The sequence below is a fragment of the Salvelinus namaycush genome, chromosome 23 (genome assembly GCF_016432855.1).
Source record: "Salvelinus namaycush isolate Seneca chromosome 23, SaNama_1.0, whole genome shotgun sequence".
Classification (NCBI taxonomy): Eukaryota; Metazoa; Chordata; class Actinopteri; order Salmoniformes; family Salmonidae; genus Salvelinus; species Salvelinus namaycush.
Genome location: NC_052329.1, coordinates 16,720,294 through 16,741,869, shown reverse-complemented (window position 1 = coordinate 16,741,869; position 21,576 = coordinate 16,720,294). Strand labels below are relative to the sequence as shown.

Below are 21,576 nucleotides of genomic sequence, written 5' to 3'. Positions count from 1 at the left end.
TGGTAGTGTTTTGGTAGCGTGTTTCGTTTTGGGGTTATCCCTCTGGACTTGTTAGGTCCTGGTTTTGGGTATCGTGTTTGTTTGCGCCCGTGAGTGTTGGCGCGCACGTATTTCCCCTGTGCCTAATAAAGCACTACTCAGTACTTTCTGCCTCCTGTGCCTGACTCCGCACCCACTACGCTTAAGTGCGTCACAATGAGATTATTTATTTATTTTGGTATATGTATACCGAGTATTTCCATATCACCATCAGAGATTTTAGAGCAAAGTTTTACAGCAAAAGCAGTTTGTTTCTCTGCTCTGGCATTCCTCCCACAGACTGGGATAATCCCTGTCTCTGTTTGAGGTCAGCAGGTGAAGAACTTCCCAGGGTTAGGTGTGTGTGTGTGTGTGTGTGTGTGTGTGTGTGTGTGTGTGTGTGTGTGTGTGTGTGTGTGTGTGTGTGTGTGTGTGTGTGTGTGTGTGTGTGTGTGTGTGTGTGTGTGTGTGTGTGTGTGTGTGTGTGTGTGTGTGTGTGTTGGACAGCAACAGCACATTACTGTAGAATGTTTAACAGCATGTAGCAGGGTCAGAGGTCAAGCCATGGTTAATGCTGCTCCAAATTCCCTTTCCTTGTAGATTCTCTTCTATCAAGGTTGGAGAGAGAGGTGAGGAGGTCATGTAATGGAGGCAGAGGAGAGAAGAGGAGAGGACAGGAGAGGAGAGAGAGTTGAGGAGGTTATGTAACGGAAGCAGAGTAGAGTAGAGGAGAAAGAGGTGAGGAGGTTATGTAATGGAGGCAGAGGAGAGGAGAGAGGGATGAGGAGGTCATGTAATGGAGGCAAAGGAAAGGAAAGGAGAGAGAGGTGAGGAGGTTATATAACGGAAGCAGAGTAGAGTAGAGGAGAGAGAGGTGAGGAGATTATGTAATGGAGCCAAACGTGAGCAGAGAGGGATGAGGAGGTCATGTAATGAAGGCAGAGGAAAGGAGACAGAGGTGAGGAGGTCATGTAATGGAGCCAAATGAGAGGAGAGAGAGGTGAAGAGGTCATATAATGGAGCCAAACGAGAGGAGGCAGAAGTGAGGAGGTCATGTAATGGAGGCAGAGGAGAGGAGAGAGAAGTGAGGAGGTCATGTAATGGAGGCAGAGGAGAGGAGAGAGAAGTGAGGAGGTCATGTAATGGAGGCAGAGGAGAGGAGAGAGAAGTGAGGAGGTCATGTAATGGAGGCAGAGGAGAGGAGAGAGAAGTGAGGAGGTCATGTAATGGAGGCAGATGAGAGAGAGGTGAGGAGGTCATGTAATGGAGGCAGAGGAGAGGAGAGAGAGGTGAGGAGGTCATGTAATGGAGGCAGAGGAGAGGAGACAGAAGTGAGGAGGTAATGTAATGGAGGCAGAGGAGAGGAGACAGAAGTGAGGAGATCTTGTAATGGAGGCAGAGGAGAGGAGAAGAGAGAAGCGAGGTCATGTAATGGAGGCAGATGAGAGAGAGGTGAGGAGGTCATGTAATGGAGGCAGATGAGAGGAGAGAGGGATGAGGAGGTCATGTAATGGAGGCAGAGGAGAGGAGACAGAAGTGAGGAGGTAATGTAATGGAGGCAGAGGAGAGAAGAGAGAGAGGTGAGGAGGTCATGTAATGGGGCAGAGGAAAGGAGAAGAGAGAGGTGAGGAGGTCATGTAATAGAGGCAGATGAGAGGACTGAGAGGGCCAGATACTACACATGAAAAGGGAAGGAGGGAAAAAATATGAAGGGGAAAAGGATGGCTTTATATGCTTACTTTTTAAATCAATACATTACCTACAGACCTTAAACTCACCAACTAAGTATGCCTCAGACATACAGTTTCTAATTTAATTTCCAGCCTAATGTACACTGATGCACACGAATGCCTCAAATCGATTATGTTCAATAGTCCAGAAGTATTATGCTTTCAAAAATCCCACATCCATAGTAAGTCCTAAACATTCATCCAGTACAGAACATAAACAGTGTATTCGTCACTTGTGTTCACAGTGGTTCCAACAGCAGAGTGACAGCTCTGACTGGCGTGGGAGGACTGTTAATTAACTGTGGGTAATTGAGCTGAAGCCAGGCTGTGTTGTTGCTGAGGGCCACTGGTCCACCACTGTATTCCCTGGACAGCTTTCAGTGCGCCCAGTAAAACACAGATGAGGGACATATTGTGAATTAAAGCAAATCAAGGAAAGCTTTACAACACTATCAATGTAATCTGCCTGCTCCCAGAGTGGGTTGGAGGGAGGTCAAAGGCAGGGTTGTTTTTGAAATCTAAACACTTGTCTGTGCGTGCGTGCGTGCATGTCACAGTCCTCCATCCCCACAACAACAAACGGAACCAAGGACAATTACATGGATGGAATGAAGCAATTCCTGAGGAGAGTGGCTGCAACGCTTCTCCTTCAAATATTCCACTCTCTCTTTTTCCTTTTCTATTCTCCCCCTGTCCTTCCTTACAAAGGGCTCCTGCTTTATTGTTCACAGGGAGATTGCTATAGCCCTTCGCTCATTAATGAAAACGTGCCTTTTTCGAAGGACTGATGCACCGATTTCTTGCATGAATGCACAAGACTGTCTAAGCTGTAAATCATGGATGAGATTCTGCATTCCTGTTGGTTTTTTAATCAGTTACTACCTATTAACTGCTTGGCAGCTACTGTCTTGTGGATGCGATGCACAACACATTTTGTCTCAACTTTTTCCATACAACAGGTATAAAGCAAGACTGTTATTAATTCCACACAAAATGAAATAAGGCTGAAGGAAGAGACACAGAGTCACTTGGCAACAACACATTTCATTGAAATGTCCTCTATTCAGCAGGACCAGTGCAAACTTGGATAGCCACAAAGGTTTCATCTTCATTTCAGTTCTAAAGTTGATCTGGTACTGCTACTGCCTGTATATAGCTCCATTCTTGTGTATTTTATTTTATTCCTCGTGTCAGTTACTATTCAAAATATACAGTACTGTGCAAATATTTTAGGCAGTTGTGAAAAAATGCTGTAAAGAAAGAATGCTTTAAAAAATGGACATGTTAATAGATTGCATTTAGTTAATTATTAATTAATTAATAAAGTGAGTGAACAGAAGAAAAATCTAAATCAAATCCATATTTGGCGTGACCACCCTTTGCCTTCAAAAAAGCATAAATTATTGTAGGTACACTTGCACAAAGTCAAAGGATTTTGTAGGCATATAGTCAGGTGTATGATTAAACAATTATACCAAACAGGTGCTAATGATCATCAATTCAATATGTAGGTTGAAACACAATCATTAACTGAAACTGAAACAGCTGTGTAGGAGGAATAAAACTGGGTGAGGAACAGCCAAACTCAGCTAACAAGGTGAGGTTGCTGAAGACAGTTTACTGTCAAAAGTCATACACCACGGCAAGACTGAGCACAGCAACAAGACACAAGGTAGTTCTACTGCATCAGCAAGGTCTCTCCCAGGCAGAAATTTCAAGGCTGACAGGGGTTTCCAGATGTCCAAGCTCTTTTGAAGAAGCACAAAGAAACGGGCAACGTTGAGGACCGTAGACACAGTGGTTGGCCAAGGAAACTTACTGCAGCAGATGAAAGACAAATCATGCTTACTTCCCTTCGCAATCGGAAGATGTCCAGCAGTGCCATCAGCTCAGAACTGGCAGAAAACAGTGGGACCCTGGTACACCCATCTACTGTCTGGAGAAGTCTGGTCAGAAGTGGCCATCATGGAAGACTTGCGGCCAAAAAGCCACACCTCCGACGTGGAAACAAGGCCAAGCGACTCAACTATGCACGAAAACACAGGAACTGGGGTGCAGAAAATGGCAGCAGTTGCTCTGGACTGATGAGTCCAAATCTGAAATATTTGGCTGTAGCAGAAGGGAGTTTGTTCGCCGAAGGGCTGGAGAGCAGTACACGAATGAGTGTCTGCAGGCAACAGTGATGCACGGTGGAGGTTCCTTGCAAGTATGGGGCTGCATGTCTGCAAATGGAGTTGGGGATTTGGCCAGAATTAATGGTCTCCTCAATGCTGAGAAGTACAGGCAGATACTTATCCTTCATGCAATACCATCAGGGAGGCATCTGATTGGCCCCAAATGTATTCTGCAGCATGACAACAACCCCAAAAATACAGCGAAAGTCTTTAAGAACTATCTTCAGCATAAAGAAGAACAAGGAGTCCTGGAAGTGATGAAATGGCCCCACAGAGCCCTGATCTCAACAACATCGAGTCTGGCTGGGATTACATGAAGAGAGAGAAGCACCTGGGGCTGTGCTTAGTTCTCCATGATGTTTGGGCCAACCTACCTGCCGAGTTCCTTCAAAAACTGTGTGCAAGTGTACCTAGAAGAATTGATGCTGTTTTGAAGGCAAAGGGTGGTCACACCAAATATTGATTTGATGTAGATTTTTCTTCTGTCCACTCACTTTGCATTTTGTTAATTGATATATATAATCTATTAATTTTGAACGCATTCTATTTTTGAAAGCATTCTTACTTTACAGCATTTTTTCACACCTGCCTAAAGATTTGCACAGTACTGTGTGTGTAAATATATATATATATTTTTTACTGCATCGTTGGAAAAGGTTAGGTAGAAAGCATTTCACTAATGTCTACACCAGTTCTATTTAGTGCAATTGACAAATATAATTTGATTGGATTTGTCCTTAGAGCAATAACATCCTTGTTTCATTCTCTCCATGGCATGAGGGTGCCTGTCAGTCGTTTCGAAGTTGTTTCTATCCCTCTGAACAATAGTATCCGCCCACAGTGATTTAACTTCACTTGCCCAGGAGGATAACTGTGCACGATTGTGCCCAGGTGTGTTGTCATGGGGACTAAAGTCCAAGAAATCAGATTTTGCAATTAAACCTGTCAATGAAGTTTAGATGATGTTGTAAGTTTGATGATCAGATTGCCTTTTAAATCACAGGGTGCACGGTGGGGTCCACCATCACCACAAAACAAATGAAACACTGACAGCTGAAGCTGCATCTTCTGTTGGGAAATGACTGTGCACTAGAATAACATTTCAAGCACTAATTTCAAGTACCTAAATCTAAAAGTTCTGGTCAACCCACTTCCATGAGCTACGGGAGTAAAAAAATGCATTCCAACATTGAATAAGATATTACCAGCACCAAAGTTAACAGAAAAGTTGATTGGATAGGAGAGTTTCCTGACAGCCATACATGCATGCTTGACTCACTGTGTGACTTGCTAAACCATGACTCTGCACAACGAATGCAGTGGACCTAGTCAAGATCGATAACCATGGCCTTAACACAAGAGGACCGATCTATCCAACGCTCTCCACCTTTTCCACTCGAGAACCCTTTAAATCAGAGTATAGAAGGCCCTCGTACAAGCCTCCAATCTTTTCTGACAGAGGTTAGGGACAGTTTCAGTACGGTCAACTCACTGCGGAGGCAGTAGATTGCATTGCGGTGGCCATGACACAATGAAGCATGCTGGGGGTTGAGGATGGACATGTTGTTTAATTGAGGTTCCACCGCGGGCAGGGTTGCAGGGCTGCAGTGAGCAGCTGGCCAATTTCCCTGGGAGCTGAACAGTTCAGACCCTGAGTTTCCAGAGGAGATCCCTGGGTCAACTGAATGGTGTGATTACACTCAGAGAGGAGATGAGAGGTGTCCAGGATCAGAAGAGGAAGAAGGATTCTGTTACCTTTCATTTAATTGATTTTCAAACTGTGTATTCTAATAGATCTAACAGTTATGTTAGATGTTTTGATCAAGGGTGGCAAGCTCCATTGGTCCTAAAGACCCAGAGCACTGCTAGTTTATGCCTTTGCCTTTTAACCACAGATTGATTTGTGTATTTTATTCATAGATATTATCTCAAATGGATGGTCGTGTGCTTTGATGATTATACAGTGCCTTGCAAAAGTATTCATCCCCCTTGGCGTTTTTCCTATTTCGTTGCATTACAACCTAATTTAAATTGATATTTATGTGGATTTCATGTAATGGACATACACAAAATAGTCAAAATTGGTGAAGAAATATGAAGAAAAAAATCTTTTTCAAAAGAAATTACACGGAAAAGTGGTGCGTGCATATGTATTCACCCCCTTTGCTATGAAGCCCCTAAATAAGATCTGGTGAACCAATTACCTTCAGAAGACACATAATTAGTTAAATGAAGTCCACCTGTGTGCAATCTAAGTGTCACATGATCTGTCACATGATCTCAGTATATATACACCTGTTCTGAAAGGTCACAGAGTCTGAAACACCCCTAAGCAAGGGGAACCACCAAGCAAGCGGCACCATGAAGACCAAGGAGCTCTCCAAACAGATCAGGGACAAAGTTGTGGAGAAGTACAGATCAGGGTTGAGTTATAAAAAAATATCAGAAACTTTGAACATCCCACAGAGCACCATTAAAACCATTATTAAAAAATGGAAGGAATATGGCACCACAACAAACCTGCCAAGAGAGGGCCGCCCACCAAAGATGTTTGTCCATCGGCAGGGACTGGGAAACTGGTCAGAATTGAAGGAATGATGGATGGCACTAAATACAGGGAAATTCTTGAGGGAAACCTGTTTCAGTCTTCCAGAGATTTGAGACTGGGACGGAGATTCACCTTCCAGCAGGACAATGACCCTAAGCATACTGCTAAAGCAACACTCGAGTGGTTTAAGGGGAAAACCTGAAATGTCTTGGAATGGCCTAGTCAAAGCCCAGACCTCAATCCAATTGAGAATCTGTGGTATGACTTGCTGTACACCAGCGGAACCCATCCAACTGGAAGGAACTAGAGCAGTTTTTCCTTGAAGAATGGGCAAAAATCCCAGTCGCTAGATGTGCCAAGCTTATAGAGACATATCCCAAGAGACTTGCAGCTGTAATTTCTGCAAAAGTGTCTCTACAAAGTATTGAGTTGGGGGGGTGAATAGTTATGCACGCTCAAGTTTTCCGTTTTTTGTTTCACAATAAAAATTATTTTGCATCTTCAAAGTGGTAGGCAATGTTGTGTAAATCAAATGATACAAACCCCACAAAAAAATATCTATTTTAATTCCAGGTTGTAAGGCAACAAAATAGGAAAAATGCCAAGGGGGTGAATACTTCCGCAAGCCACTGTATTCCCTTATGTGCTTTGAAATGGCTTGTCACATCAAAGGAAATGTTTTTCCCACATTGATGGTGACTGAGCTGGAGGAAATATAGCACTTATTTTGGGTGAGCAGTTCTCTGAAATACAGGCTTCACAGAGACATCCAGAAGTCTGAGGTTAACAGGGGCACAGCAATTTGTCCCGTGCTAAGTAATCAATATCTATATCTCATATTGTATGTCAGTAGCTGTCTCCTATGGGATGGATGTGTACAGTACATTCGGAAAGTATTCAGACCCCTTGACTTTTTCCACATTTTGTTACATTACAGCCTTGTTCTAAAATGGATTGAATTTTTTTTTTACTCATCAATCTACATACAATAGCCCATAATGACAAAGCCAAAACAGGTTTTTAGATATTTTGCAAATTGCAAACTGAAATATCACACTTACATAAGTATTCAGACCCTTTACTCATGACTTTGTTGAAGCACCTTTGGCAGCGATTACAGCCTCGAGTCTCCTTGGGTATGACGCTACAAGCTTGGCACACCTGTATTTGGGAAGTTTCTCCCATTCTTCTCTGCAGATCTTCTCAAGCTCTAACAGGTTGGATGGGGAGCATCGCTGCACAGATATTTTCAGGTCTCTTCAGAGATGTTCAATTGGGTTCAAGTCCGGGCTCTGGCTTGGCCGCTCAAGGACATTCAGAGACTTGTCCTGAAGCCATTCCTACGTTGTCTTGGCTGTGTACTTAGGGTCGTTTTCCTGTTTAGGATCGTTTTCCTGAAGGGGAAACGTCGCCCTAGTCTGAGGTCCTGAGTGCTCTGGAGCAGGTTTTCATCAAGCATTCCTCTGTACTTTGCTCCGTTAATCTTTCCCTCGATCCTGCCTAGTCTCCCAGTCCCTGCCGGTGAAAAACATCCAAAAGAATGATGCTGCCACCACCCTGCTTCACCGTAGGGATGGTGCCAAGTTTCCTCCAGATGTGATGCTTGGCATTCAGGCCAAGGAGTTAATTCTTAGTTTCATCAGATCAGATAATCTTGTTTCTCATGGTCTTAGAGTCCCTTAGGTGGCTTTTGGCAAACTACAAGCGTGCTGTCATGTGCCTTTTACTGAAGAGTGGCTTTCGTCTGGCCACTCTACCATAAAGGTCTGATTGGTGGAGTGCTGCAGAGATGGTTGTTCTTCTGGAAGGTTCTCTCATCTCCACAGAGTAACTCTGGAGCCTTGTCAGAGTGACCATCGGGTTCTTGGTCACCTCAATTTGGCCGGGCGGCCAGCTCTAGGAAGAGTCTTGGTGGTTCCAAACTTCTTCCATTTAAGATTGTTTTGGTACCCTTCCCCAGGCCTCGACACAATCCTGTCTCGGAGCTCTATTGGACAATTCCTTTGACCTCATGGCTTGGTTTTTACTCTGACATGCACTGTCAACTGTGGGACCTTATATAGACAGGTGTGTCCCTTTCCAAATCATGTCCAATCAATTGAATTTACCACAGGTGCACTCCAATCAAGTTGTAGAAACATCTCAAGGATGATCAATGGAAACAGGATGCACCTGAGCTACATTTTCAGTCTCATAGCAAAGGGTCTGAATACGCATGTAAATAAGGTATTTCTGTTTTTTCTTTGTCATTATGAGGTATTGTGTGTAGATTGATGAGGATTTTTAGAATAAGGCTGTAATGTTAAAAAAAATAGAAAAGGGGGAGGGGTCTGAATGCACTGTATATTCAGGAAGGAAATGAACCAGGCTACAGAGAGAACCATGAAAAGCCCTGAAAAGCTTCAGATTGCTGAGGGGGTTGGATAAACCACCAAACAGGCAACCTCACCATTGTGATTTTCAATTACAGTAGTAGATTAATTGTATACCTCAAATTACTACTTTCAGGGAAGAAAACAAACTCTAAAATAGAGATTCCCTGTCTTTTGTTCAGGGTGTTTGACCAAGGCAGAAAGACACATAGACCCATGTCCAAAGAACCAACCTCAGGCCTCCCTGCCTGCTTTAGCAATATAAATATCCTCAAATACCCACATTTAAAAATTAATAAGTGTTTTGGGGTTGAACTAAGTGTGTTTCAATTGCCTTTCTGCTCCATCCATGTCCAGGTGGTGCAGCGAAAATGGAAGATTGATTGAAATGGCTGCTTCAGTCTTTATGTTGAGAGAGCACAGCTTGTGCTTTTCAACATAGGAATAGAACTCGGTGCTCTGTGGATGAATGCAGGTGGCTGTCACTGTAGTAGGGCTCTCTCTCTCTCTCTCTCTCTCTCTCTCTCTTTCTCTCTCTGTGTGTGTGGGGGGGGGGGGGGGCTTACTCACATCCTCTAGCCACTCGAGACATAGCATTTTCCCTGCAGAGTTAATTTGTCCTGCACACTGGCTAAATAATCCCTATTTATTGACTTTCAGAAATGCCTATGAAAAAACTTGTTTGAATTCCACTATTATTGACGTGGAATGCATCACAGCACAGTGTTCCCAACCTAACTAGCAGTGCCGGCTTCTGTGTAAACTTTGAAAAGGAAGATTACAATGAATAACCTTTACCCATTGAAATACACCTCACATTACCTAAATTAGGTAAGCTATGCACAATGAACAGGCTAAAAGTACAGTCTCAGGTGTCTCTATGAATGCCTCTGTATAAAACCCCACTATTCTGTATACAACCTGAGCTGAGAGTGTATGCCGTAAGATTACAACCTAAACCCTGAGCTGAGAGTGTATGCCGTAAGATTACAACCTAAACCCTGAGCTGAGAGTGTATGCCGTAAGATTACAACCTAAACCCTGAGCTGAGAGTGTATGCCGTAAGATTACAACCTAAACCCTGAGCTGAGAGTGTATGCCGTAAGATTACAACCTAAACCCTGAGCTGCAGCATTTCTCTTACTTATGCATCTCCATCTGTTTCCCTCTCTGTGCTGCGCTGCAGCCAGCCTGACAACAAGGTAAATAACAATGATGCTGATACATTCCGATGGGATCTGCCGCCGTTTCCGAGGATTTACATTATTCATCTTTATTACCGCAGACTAGGGCTCCAAGGATACCTGACAGGGGCTCTTCACATGGTCAGTTCATTAATGACAGACAGACCGTTCTGCTCTACATGCACGGGAGAATGGACATTTATGCTCCTCTTCTACTTATATCATTACCAAAGCTAATCTTGATAAGCCCAGAGTGATTTCTCCTAAAATAATATCCTTCAAAAGGTTCAGGGCCAACATTCACTCACAACCTCAGTGTTATGTTCACTATATCAGTTGTGAAGGATCAAATTCACAGGCGCAAAGCATGCATTTAAACTCACCATTTCTTTCACTAAACTATTTACAACCATGTACAATAAAAACATGTTTCATGACTGTGATGTACATACAGTAGTTGCAAACAGAAAATGGGGAGAGAAAGAGTCTGTTCTATTTATATGGCAACATCTCATCACAGCAGCTTGCCTGACAGTCTCTGCTTTCATACCAACATCAAGGAGAGCATAATGGCTTGGCTAACTGTTAATAAGCAAAAGCTGTGAAACAGCATGTGAAACAGCATGACTACAAAGTACGTACATATGTGGCAATGAACAGAGGGCTACTGACAATAACCTCAACAGAACACTACTGGAACTTTACACAAACTGTTCCACATCATCTATAGTTGAAGTCTGTCAGAGCTGTATGCATCTCCACAAAGGCATGAACAGAGCTGCCTAATAACGCTCATTAAAAATGCTCATTCAGAGAAGAAAGAATGGAGAGGGAGGAAGGTCTCTTGTTATCTAGTAACAGCTTTAACTAACAATCTTTTTGGGTTTCGGCCTACTGTTAGTAACAATGTGATGTCCTATACATAAGACATGGATGTCTGAGTTGTACTGAGTAGGACTGAGGACTGGATAGGATTTTTATGCCTTAAAGGGGAATGGAAACACTAGGAAGTAAATCTAAGCAAAGAGATGTATTCAATCTACTAATTCTAAACATGTGCATTTAACATAAAATCATCTCTATATTTAGTATTTTGATCGTCAACAGGGTTTATTTAAGCTATGGTCAGTGCCATTTTAAATTGCCATGGTCATCACTGACGCCAGTGCGTCACTGGCAGGTATCAGCAAATTGTCTGTGGTATTGAGTTTCGCGCGGAGAGTGACTCGAAGAGAGTGAGGTTAGGTGCGGTCAACGAAGATGGCAACAACAAGTAGTAATTCAAACATGAACTGTATAGCACCAGGCTGTATGAATTTGCTCCCCAAAAAATCCCTTGGTAAACTACCATCTGCTGACCAAGGACCCACAACTTTTGAAGAAGTGGCTCTATGTCCTGAAGAGGAAGGACGTGCCAGCTAGAGCTAGTAGGATGTGCAGACAAGAAAGGAGTCATAGGCCTACGTTGAAGCCCTCTGCTTGCACCTCCATTTGAAATGTCGAGTGTTATGGTGTAGGGGTTACCAACCAACCATCATCAACATCGCTGACTCTTTGGAGTCAAGCAAAAGCGACTGAACGGAGGAGGCGATGCAACACATCAATCAGATCTTTATGGGGACTGAGAGACTTTATGGTTAAAGACAAGTTTGAAGTGGGTGTGATGGTAGGAAATTACAATTACAGTAGAAGTGGTAGAGGCCCCATATTCCACCAAATGGATTGGGGACAGTCAACATAGTAAATCAAAAAAATGACTGGAGTTGACCAACTAAGAACAAACAAACAGCACTGTCACCCCTATCTACTTGACCCCTCCTGCATAAAACATGAAGGTCCAAAACATGTCTGATGAGAAGAAACAAAGTGTCTTGTTTACTTTCAGACGAGTTAGGCAAGTGTTGAATGCTGCCTGTGGAAGTGTTGAATGCTGCCTGTGGAAGTGTTGACCTGCTGCCTGTGGAAATGTTGACCTGCTGCCTGTGGAAGTGTTGGCCTGCTGACTATGGAAGTGTTGACCTGCTGCCTGAGCACACGACCAGCTCTGATATCCTCCAGGTCTGGTCTGGCCTGATCCTGGTTTGCCCATCTAGATGAAGAGCCCTCCAGACAGGAGTTGGCAGTGTGAACCAGACGTGGGGAAGAGGAAGAGAGCTGTCCAAGGGCCTAATGGTTCCAGAGAGGTCCTCAGCTCTGCATGCTCACCACACGCCAGCCCCAATTAGCCAGGTGTACACAGTGTGCCAATCCATGAGAGGAGAGGGAGAGGAGAGGGAGCGAATGGGTTGGTACTGATTCCCTGCACTAATGTTTGCTCTCCTCCTCAGTGGTCAGATCGATAGAGCCACAGGTCTGAGATAGGGAGGCTGAAACTGACCGAGCTTCATGGTGAGGACGGATGAGGTAGCGAGGGAGGAGGGAATAGGACAGCAGCTGAGGAGTGTGTGAAAAAAATAAACAACAAACTTAATCTTAATAAGAACATTAAAAAAAGAAAACAGTCCAGCTCCGGAAACGTATCTAGTGGATTTCAATTCAAGCATGATGTTATGTCTCTTACTGACTGTGTGTCACATGATGTTATGTCTCTTACTGACTGTGTGTCACATGATGTTATGTCTCTTACTGACTGTGTGTCACATGATGTTATGACTCTTACTGACTGTGTGTCACATGATGTTATGTCTCTTACTGACTGTGTGTCACATGATGTTATGTCTCTTACTGACTGTGTGTCACATGATGTTATGTATCTTACTGACTGTGTGTCACATGATGTTATGTCTCTTACTGACTGTGTGTCACATGATGTTATGTCTCTTACTGACTGTGTGTCACATGATGTTATGTCTCTTACTGACTGTGTGTCACATGATGTTATGTCTCTTACTGACTGTGTGCGTCAGGTCAGTTGCCCAAGCAACACAATGCAAATGGGAGGCAGGATTTATTTACATTATGGAGACAGCCTGGAGAGTAATGCATGAGGACATGGGCCAGAGTGCAGACTAGATTGGCCATTGATTTGTAATAAATGTCCCCAAGCCTCTCAGCAGCCAGCTAGCCGGGAGAGAAACCAAAGACTGCTATGTGACATCACCAGTCATTCACACATAAATAGTGTTAATGTTCTATAGCTCTGGTCTTTCAGACCAGACCCACGGTACTGAGTGTTCAAGTAGAACAAAAGAAAGAACTGGAGAAACACAGGGTGGTACTGTGCAGTATGTAACAGAGAGGCAGGACAACAAAGGAAGAATTTTGTTTCTTTTTTGTGATGGTACAAGCCATGTAGAAATACACCAGAGCAGAAATTATGTTTGAAGATGACAGGGGGCTGCATTCACGGTAATGGAGCATAAATGGATAGAGTTTAGAATTACTCAGATGTATAACTCGAGGGCTTTTGTCACAAACGGGACATAATGTTCCATTCAAAGATGGGTATATAGTAAACCAGATCAACACAGCCTTCAGAAAACCTGCTTTGACTGACAGCAGCTGGGGTATATATCATGCAGAGAGGAAAAGACGGAGGAGAAGAGAAAGAGTGTTTGGTTCCACCGTCCTCTCACTACCTCACCGCACCGCCTGGGACGTGTCAAAAGCTCTATCAGACTGAGCCCTCTTCCTTCCCCGGGAGACGGGATCAGACTGAGCCCTCTTCCTTCCCCGGGAGACGGGATCAGACCGAGCCCTCTTCCTTCCCCGGGAGACGGGATCAGACCGAGCCCTCTTCCTTCCCCGGGAGACGGGATCAGACCGAGCCCTCTTCCTTCCCCGGGAGACGGGATCAGACTGAGCCCTCTTCCTTCCCTGGGAGACGGGATCAGACCGAGCCCTCTTCCTTCCCCGGGAGACGGGATCAGACGGAGCCCTCTTCCTTCCCCGGGAGACGGGATCAGACGGAGCCCTCTTCCTTCCCCGGGAGACGGGATCAGACCGAGCCCTCTTCCTTCCCCGGGAGACGGGATCAGACCGAGCCCTCTTCCTTCCCCGGGAGACGGGATCAGACGGAGCCCTCTTCCTTCCCCGGGAGACGGGATCAGACGGAGCCCTCTTCCTTCCCCGGGAGACGGGATCAGACTGAGCCCTCTTCCTTCCCCGGGAGACGGGATCAGACTGAGCCCTCTTCCTTCCCCGGGAGACGGGATCAGACTGAGCCCTCTTCCTTCCCCGGGAGACGGGATCAGACCGAGCCCTCTTCCTTCCCCGGGAGACGGGATCAGACCGAGCCCTCTTCCTTCCCCGGGAGACGGGATCAGACGGAGCCCTCTTCCTTCCCCGGGTGACGGGATCAGACCGAGCCCTCTTCCTTCCCCAGGAGACGGGATCAGACGGAGCCCTCTTCCTTCCCCGGGTGACGGGATCAGACTGAGCCCTCTTCCTTCCCCAGGAGACGGGATCAGACGGAGCCCTCTTCCTTCCCCGGGAGACGGGAACCAACGGCTGCTTTACAATAACACTCATTTCCAATTGAGTGTGTCAAAAGGGAAACTCCCCACAATTTGGAGGGTATACACGGTCTGAATAGCCTCTGATGGCACAGCAAGAAGCACATTGGGACAGGTTAATCACCCGTAATAGAAAAGCATGTGTTGAACATTTTCAATTCTCCCAAATTATATAATTTTCATCAGATCTCGAGAGCATCTATGGTGTTTAATTAAAAGAGATGTTCCCTCTTTCCAGCTTTTCCTTTCCTTCGCCATTAAGCAATGCTGATTCCGTCGGATCATTGACACCCAGAGCAAATAGCTTTTTATCTGAGGCAGGGAAAAGGAGAGAGGAACGAGGAGGGAGAGGGAGAGAGAGAGAGAGAGAGAGAGAGAGAGAGAGAGAGAGAGAGAGAGAGAGAGAAAGGAAGGAAGGAAGGAAGGAAGGAAGGAAGGAAGGAAGGAAGGAAGGAAGGAAGGAAGGAAGGAAGGAAGGAAGGAAGGAAGGAAGGAAGGAAGGAAGGAAGGAAGGAAGGAAGGAAGGAAGGAAGGAAGGAAGGAAGGAAGGAAGGAAGGAAGGAAGGAAGGAAGGAAGGAAGGAAGGAAGCTGGGTGTAAGTTTATCGCTTATCTCAGGGGCTCCATAATGGTGAGTTTATTCTGAGAATATCAGTGGAATGGCTGAGAAGGGGCTTCTGCAGCACTTGCGGCCAGAGTTCACATTGTGAGTTCACACTGATTTTTAATAGCCAGTAATTAGGGGGGAAGGAAGTTAAAAAAGCTGAGCAGAGCTCGATTATGATTTATTTTTGCATGCGTGTGTGTGTGTTTGCGTGCATACACACACACACAGACAGATAAAGTGTTTGCGTGTTATATGGAGAAAAACAACCACTACAATTAGAAGAGATTACTGATTGTGACATATTCAGGTCAAGCTCAGAGTTCCGACATGGGAAGCTAAACTAAAACATCAAAGACAGCAAAAATGAGGGCTTCATAATTGGACACTGTGCCAAGCCTCGGACATCAGACCTGGCTTCAGATTGATGTAGTTTGTTCTGATATTCCAATACAGAGTGATTGACAATGACTTCAAATCTGAAAAATGTATAATCTCTAACACTGATTTTCTTTCTTTTACACACACATACACACAAGCTCGTTCTCAAACCTACCCTTCCCCCCACTTCTGGGTGTCTGGGGTGATTTATCATTGCAAAATTAAAGCTGTGCTCTGAGCTCACACAGAACAGGGATTACAGGCGGGAGCTTTTGTTCAATTCACTACATTACATGCATACTTCCTATGTTCTATTCTAATCGATTCAATAAGTTAAAACAGGAGGATTGATTTCTATGTACATGCGTGTGTGTTTCCATGTGTGTGTGTGTGTACTCCAAGGGTGCTCATCTATGTGTGTGTGCATGTGTTTGATGTTGTTCTAGCTGTTGCCAGTCTTCCTGCACCAGCCGTTTGTGTCTCTCTCTCCCCTCTCTTTCTCTCTCTCTCTCTCTCCCTCTCTATCTCAAATAGCCATGCTGATCTCCCATCAGATCTGTGTCAGTAGATGACAGAGGTGGCAATGCAGGGAGTTGCCTCCAGACCCGCAGCCCTCCAGCCCTTCAGTCCCCCAGGTCCCCAGCCCTCCAGACCCCCCATCCCTCCAGCCCTTCAGTCCTCCAGACCCCCAGCCCTCCAGCCCTCCAACCCTCCAGACCCCCAGCCCTCCAGACCCCCAATCCTCCAGACCCCCAACCCTCCCGCCCTCCAGACCTCCAGACCCCCAACCCTCCAGCCCTTCAGTCCCCATGGTCTCCAGCCCTCCACACCCACATCCCTCCAGCTCTTCAGACCTCCAGACCCCCAGCCCTCCAGAGCCACAGCCCTCCAGCCCTCTAGACCCCTAGCTCTCCAGCCCTCCAACCCTCCAGACCCCCAGCTCTGCAGACCCCCAGCCCCCCAGCCCCCCAGTCCTCCAGACCCCCAGCCCTCCAGACCTCCAACCCTCCAGACCCCCAGCCCTGCAGCCCCACAGACCCCCAGCCCTCCAGACATCCAGTCCTCCAGATCCCCAGTCCTCCAGACCCCGAGCCCTCCAGCCCTCAAGTCCTCCAGACCCCCAGCCCTCCAGACCCCCAGCCCTCCAGACATCCAGTCCTCCAGACCCCCAGCCCTCCAGACCCCCAGTCCTCCAGACCCCCGGCCCTCCAGACCCCCAGTCCTCCAGACCCCCAGCCCTCCAGACCCCCAGTCCTCCAGACCCCCAGCCCTCCAGACCCCCAGTCCTCCAGACCCCCAGCCCTCTAGACCCCCAGTCCTCCAGACATCCAGTCCTCCAGACCCCCAGCCCTCCAGACCCCCAGTCCTCCAGACCCCCAGTCCTCCAGACATCCAGTCCTCCAGACCCCCAGCCCTCCAGACCCCCAGTCCTCCAGACCCCCAGTCCTCCAGACCCCCAGCCCTCCAGACATCCAGTCCTCCAGACCCCCAGCCCTCCAGACCCCCAGTCCTCCAGACCCCCAGTCCTCCAGACCCCCAGCCCTCCATCCCTCCAGTTCAGTGCCAGGCATTTTTTTTAAATCAGGGCCTCAATCTAGAGAAAATAAACACGGAGCGTGACCCCAAAACTCAGACATTATCAAAACTCCCCTTTCCAGTCCACTGTCCCCCCACTCATACGTCATGGTGGTGCCAGAGAGTTGTGGGAGGTGTCCGAGCACAGGGAGACGTCTCTCACGGACATTATAAGGGGCAGAGAGGAATAGGATGTTCCTGGGAGAGGGAACTGATTCTCTCCTGTCCCCATTATGATTACAGTCCACCCCGAGAACCATTACCAAGAGGGGATGCTCAAAAGCGGCAGCATCAATGGCCTCATGCGCCCCCTAACGGCCAATACAGACACAGCACTCTGCAGTGTCAATGATAGCTCTGAGATTGTATTGTAATTTTCATTATTATCAGAGAGGAGCAGTAGGGGGTATGCATTCTCGCTGTGAACAGACACAAACGGCCACCTCCCTTATGATTCTCAAAAACACAACATAAAACCAGTAGAAACACACAATGTACTTTGAAACAGCATGTTGACATTAGAGCCCATGACACACAACTACACAGGCTTATGCATCCCGCCCTCAATTAATGCAGCCTATGAGATAAATTATATCTATGGACAGATTGTATACACACACAGTGTACAAAACATTAGGAACACCTTCCTAATATTAAGTTGCACCCCCTTTTGCCCTCAGAACAGCCTTAATTCGTCGGAGCATGGTCTCTACAAGGTTTCGAAAGCATTCCACATGGATGCTGGCCCATGTTGACTCCAATGCTTCCCACAGTTATGTCAAGTTGGCTGGATGTCCTTTGGGTGGTGGACCCTTCTTGATACACACGGGAAACTGTTGAGCGTGAAAAACCCAGCAGCGTTGCCGTTCTTGACAAACACAAACCGGTGCGCCTGGCACCTAGTACTATACCCCGTTCAAAGGCACTTAAATATTTTGTCTTGCCCATTTACCCTCTGAATGGCACACATACACAATCCATGTCTCAATTGTCTCAAGGCTTACAAATACTTATTTAACCTGTCTCCTCCCCTTCATCGCCACTGATGGAAGTGGATTTAACTGGTGACATCAATAAGGGATCATAGCTTTCACCTGGATTTACCTGGTCAGTCTATGTCATGGAAAGTGCAGGTGTTCTTAATGTTTTGTACACTCATTGACATTGACACAACAACAAAAAAGATGGAGGATTACTGACCAACCTAAAGTCAACCTATATTTACCTATACTCACCCAAGGGAACCTATACTCACCCATTCCTCATCAATTTGTCACCCATTTTTAGCACAGCACAATGCTAGCAATTTAATATGGGCTCCTGCTTTTAGCTCACTGAACCTCTCGCTCAGTGCTCAATCTGGACTGATGGAGCCTCACATTAGCTAGAGTGCTTTTACAGGTGCTTCTGTTCTGCAGTAAAGTGCAGCTTCAGAGGTTCAATAGAAGGTGACTGATAAGGACAGGGAGGCCCACGGACCTCTGAGATCATAAGGTCAGGCTGATGACTTGGGATCAATGCAGAATATGATGCAACATTCTCTCTGGAGCCAGGTTTTCCCAGCCGCAGGCATGAAGAAGCCGTAATAGCTATTAGTTTTATGGAATATCGAATACCTATTAGTAAAACACTTGGATCTAAAAATCTGTGTAAATTGGGGTTATAATTGGTTGATGTGTTACTTTATCAGGTAAATACTGTATGTGCATGATTCTTCCAAAGTCTGACATCTCATCCCACAACATAGATACCCTCCGTTTTTTTCCTTTGCTAATTTCCTGTTCTATTCTATCAAACATCTCCTCAAAAGTCAATTCAATTGAATGACCAATTTTTTAAATATTCTACAGTATTTATTTTCAATGAGGATTTTACAATTCTTTAATTTGAATTTCAATCATTTCTGATATGACATGAACGGAAATGTAATAGTTTACACAGGGTCACTAAAATATGGGAACAAATCAGAATAAAACAAATTCAGCAGATTGGACAGAAACGTCTGATGGGTCCGCCATGATGGACGTTGTGTGACATGCATGTTTATGTGAGACTCATGTGAAGTACACCATGGGTGCAAGTCAAGACCAAACCTTTTAATAAATATTTATGTGGGTAGAATTATCAGATGCAGGCCGAGAAAATGTTGTCTGGTTGTCTTCATAGGTTTATTTATTCCACTTTAACTATCCCAACCCCCCTACCCGTACAGTGCGCAGCAGGATTCTCAATAAGATAAGATAGTACTTTAATAAATGAATGTCGTCAAATCAAAAGCATGTATAGTGCAGCCAGCTGTAAAACCAATGCACGTCAGTGCATGTCATTCCAATGTTCTTAAAACTAATACATCTTCTTTCATGATTAGATCTCCTTTGAACAGATTTTTTAAAACATGAGATAGAAGTTGACACATTATTCATGAATTATTCAAAATGATTGGCCCACTGTGTGGCAAGAATTAATTATATTTTCCATCCATGTAGGTTATAATAATTACCGATTAAAATACACTTCAAAAGGATGATATTTTGAGACTAATTAAGATACATTTACCACACTTTATTAGCCTAAGTTTGTTTAACAGTTATTACAATACTTACAATTATGTAAAGTTTGGATTTGGAATTTGCTAAATTACAATCACTAGTCAATGTATAACTTTTTTAAATTAAATTAATGTGTTTAACTAACCTTATAGCCGATTGCAATTAGTATGGCTTGTTGTGAATTCTTCATTGCAGGCAACAACTAGGCTACTGTATCGCCCAACACTATAAAATATCCTAATACTACAGAAAGTAATGGGCTACAACATCTGCCTTTAATAGAACGATATGTATACGTTATATCCTCTCCTCCACATTAATTATTTTTAGAATAATTGCCATAACGGTGGAGGGGACCATTTAAACCTCATTAAAGGTGGAAACACGACTGCTAGCCGACTGACCTCCCACAAACACATCTTCATCTTTAGTTTCCCAGATAACCTACCAACAAAAAGGCTCACACATAATTGGGTACAGTGGCACCATAACACCGGCGGGTCGGGAACAGAATTGCATTGCAATACACATGTGCATAAGCGACCAAATAGCCTTCCGTTATATTATTGAGATTCTTACCTTTAGCGCCTATGTCAGTCATCATTGCAAAGAGAACCATCAGAACGACTATGTAATCTCGTGCGGCGCTCATACTTGCTTTCAGTAGTGGTCCTCTGCTAATAGAAAGGAATGTCCTTGGGATCAACACTTTTCCTTCAAATGAAATAGAGACTGCTCGTGCACCGCAAAAGCCACTTGCTGTGAGACCTCGGGATCGCACACTGCGCAGCACGGGCGCTCCACTGAGAGCTATGTTCTCAAGTCGTTATCAGCTGATAGACAGAGACTGTTCAATTTCAACGTTCGCTAAATCGATAGATAGATCGTTGGGTATGCCGTTCTCTTTCTTCAAGTCAGCGCACCACCGTCGTTTCAGCACTGCGGACAGCTCCTAGCGACAGCAACTGGAACAACTGAATTCAGAACCATGGAAAGTTTGTGCCGTTACCATACATAATGTAATACTACCCTCGTGTAAATTACCTCCATATGACAATGGCTGTGTTTAGTTCATTACCTTTGATTGCAACATCAATTGACAAATCGACTACACCCGTTTTCAATCGATTACAAACTCACAATTACTGTGAACGCTAACAGTCTTGTTAACAGGCACAATGTAGCACTAGCATTACAATGAAAACATCATGTTGCTCCTATTTGTAGAACTGTAAATACGTTGTTCATGTTATTCGTGAAAAAGTATTAGTATTTCGAGTTTCTCATTAGTATGTGGCACTCTGGAAATAGATAAATCTGCACGAGAGAGAGAGAGAGAGAGAGAGAGAGAGAGAGAGAGAGAGAGAGAGAGAGAGAGAGAGAGAGAAAGAGACAGTAGACGGATGGGTTTATGGAAATAATATAGAATTGTTTTGTGATGCTGCAGTGCTAAGGTATTGGGATTGGTATTAATTGAATGGTAATGCAGGTTGCCATTCTTCTGTGTGTTTCTTCTAGGAGTGTATCGGTTTCTGGGGGAATGTCCTTTCTCCTGAAACCTGTTTACTGTTTGTGGGACCATACACTGGGTACACTGCCTCAGATTCATAACCATTCAAAGCCTGTTAATGAAACTAGCAATTTAGGCTAAATAGAAGGACATTTTTGAAGACCTTAATCTCTAAAGCTCTTGATGTGTAGTAGATTCTTGCTAAAAAGTATATCTTGCCTCATGTTGGATTTGTTTTTCCAGGCTTTGTGTGTGTGTGTGTGTGTGTGTGTGTGTGTGTGTGTGTGTGTGTGTGTGTGTGTGTGTGTGTGTGTGTGTGTGTGTGTGTGCGTGTGCGTGTGTGTGTGTGTGTGTGCGGGTGTGTGTGTGTGTGTATTGTATACTGATCAAAAATAGAAACGCAATATGTAAAGTGTTGGTCCCATGTTTCATGAGCTGAAATAAAAGATACCAGAAGTTTTCCATATGCACAACAAGC

The 21,576-nt window shown here is 44.9% G+C and overlaps 1 protein-coding gene across 2 annotated transcripts in view; it reads right to left on the bottom strand.

The window, feature by feature from the left end:
- The window catches only part of LOC120018123 (seizure protein 6 homolog), a 143,651-nt gene extending 123,163 nt beyond the window's left edge, over window positions 1–20,488 (bottom strand). For both annotated transcript variants that reach the window (XM_038961125.1, XM_038961126.1), the window contains exon 1: window positions 20,168–20,488. In XM_038961125.1, the coding sequence (XP_038817053.1) occupies window positions 20,168–20,240 (73 nt within the window). In that variant the 5' untranslated portion in view covers window positions 20,241–20,488. The remainder of the gene's footprint in view (window positions 1–20,167) is intronic.
- Between the last annotated feature and the right edge of the window lie 1,088 nt (window positions 20,489–21,576).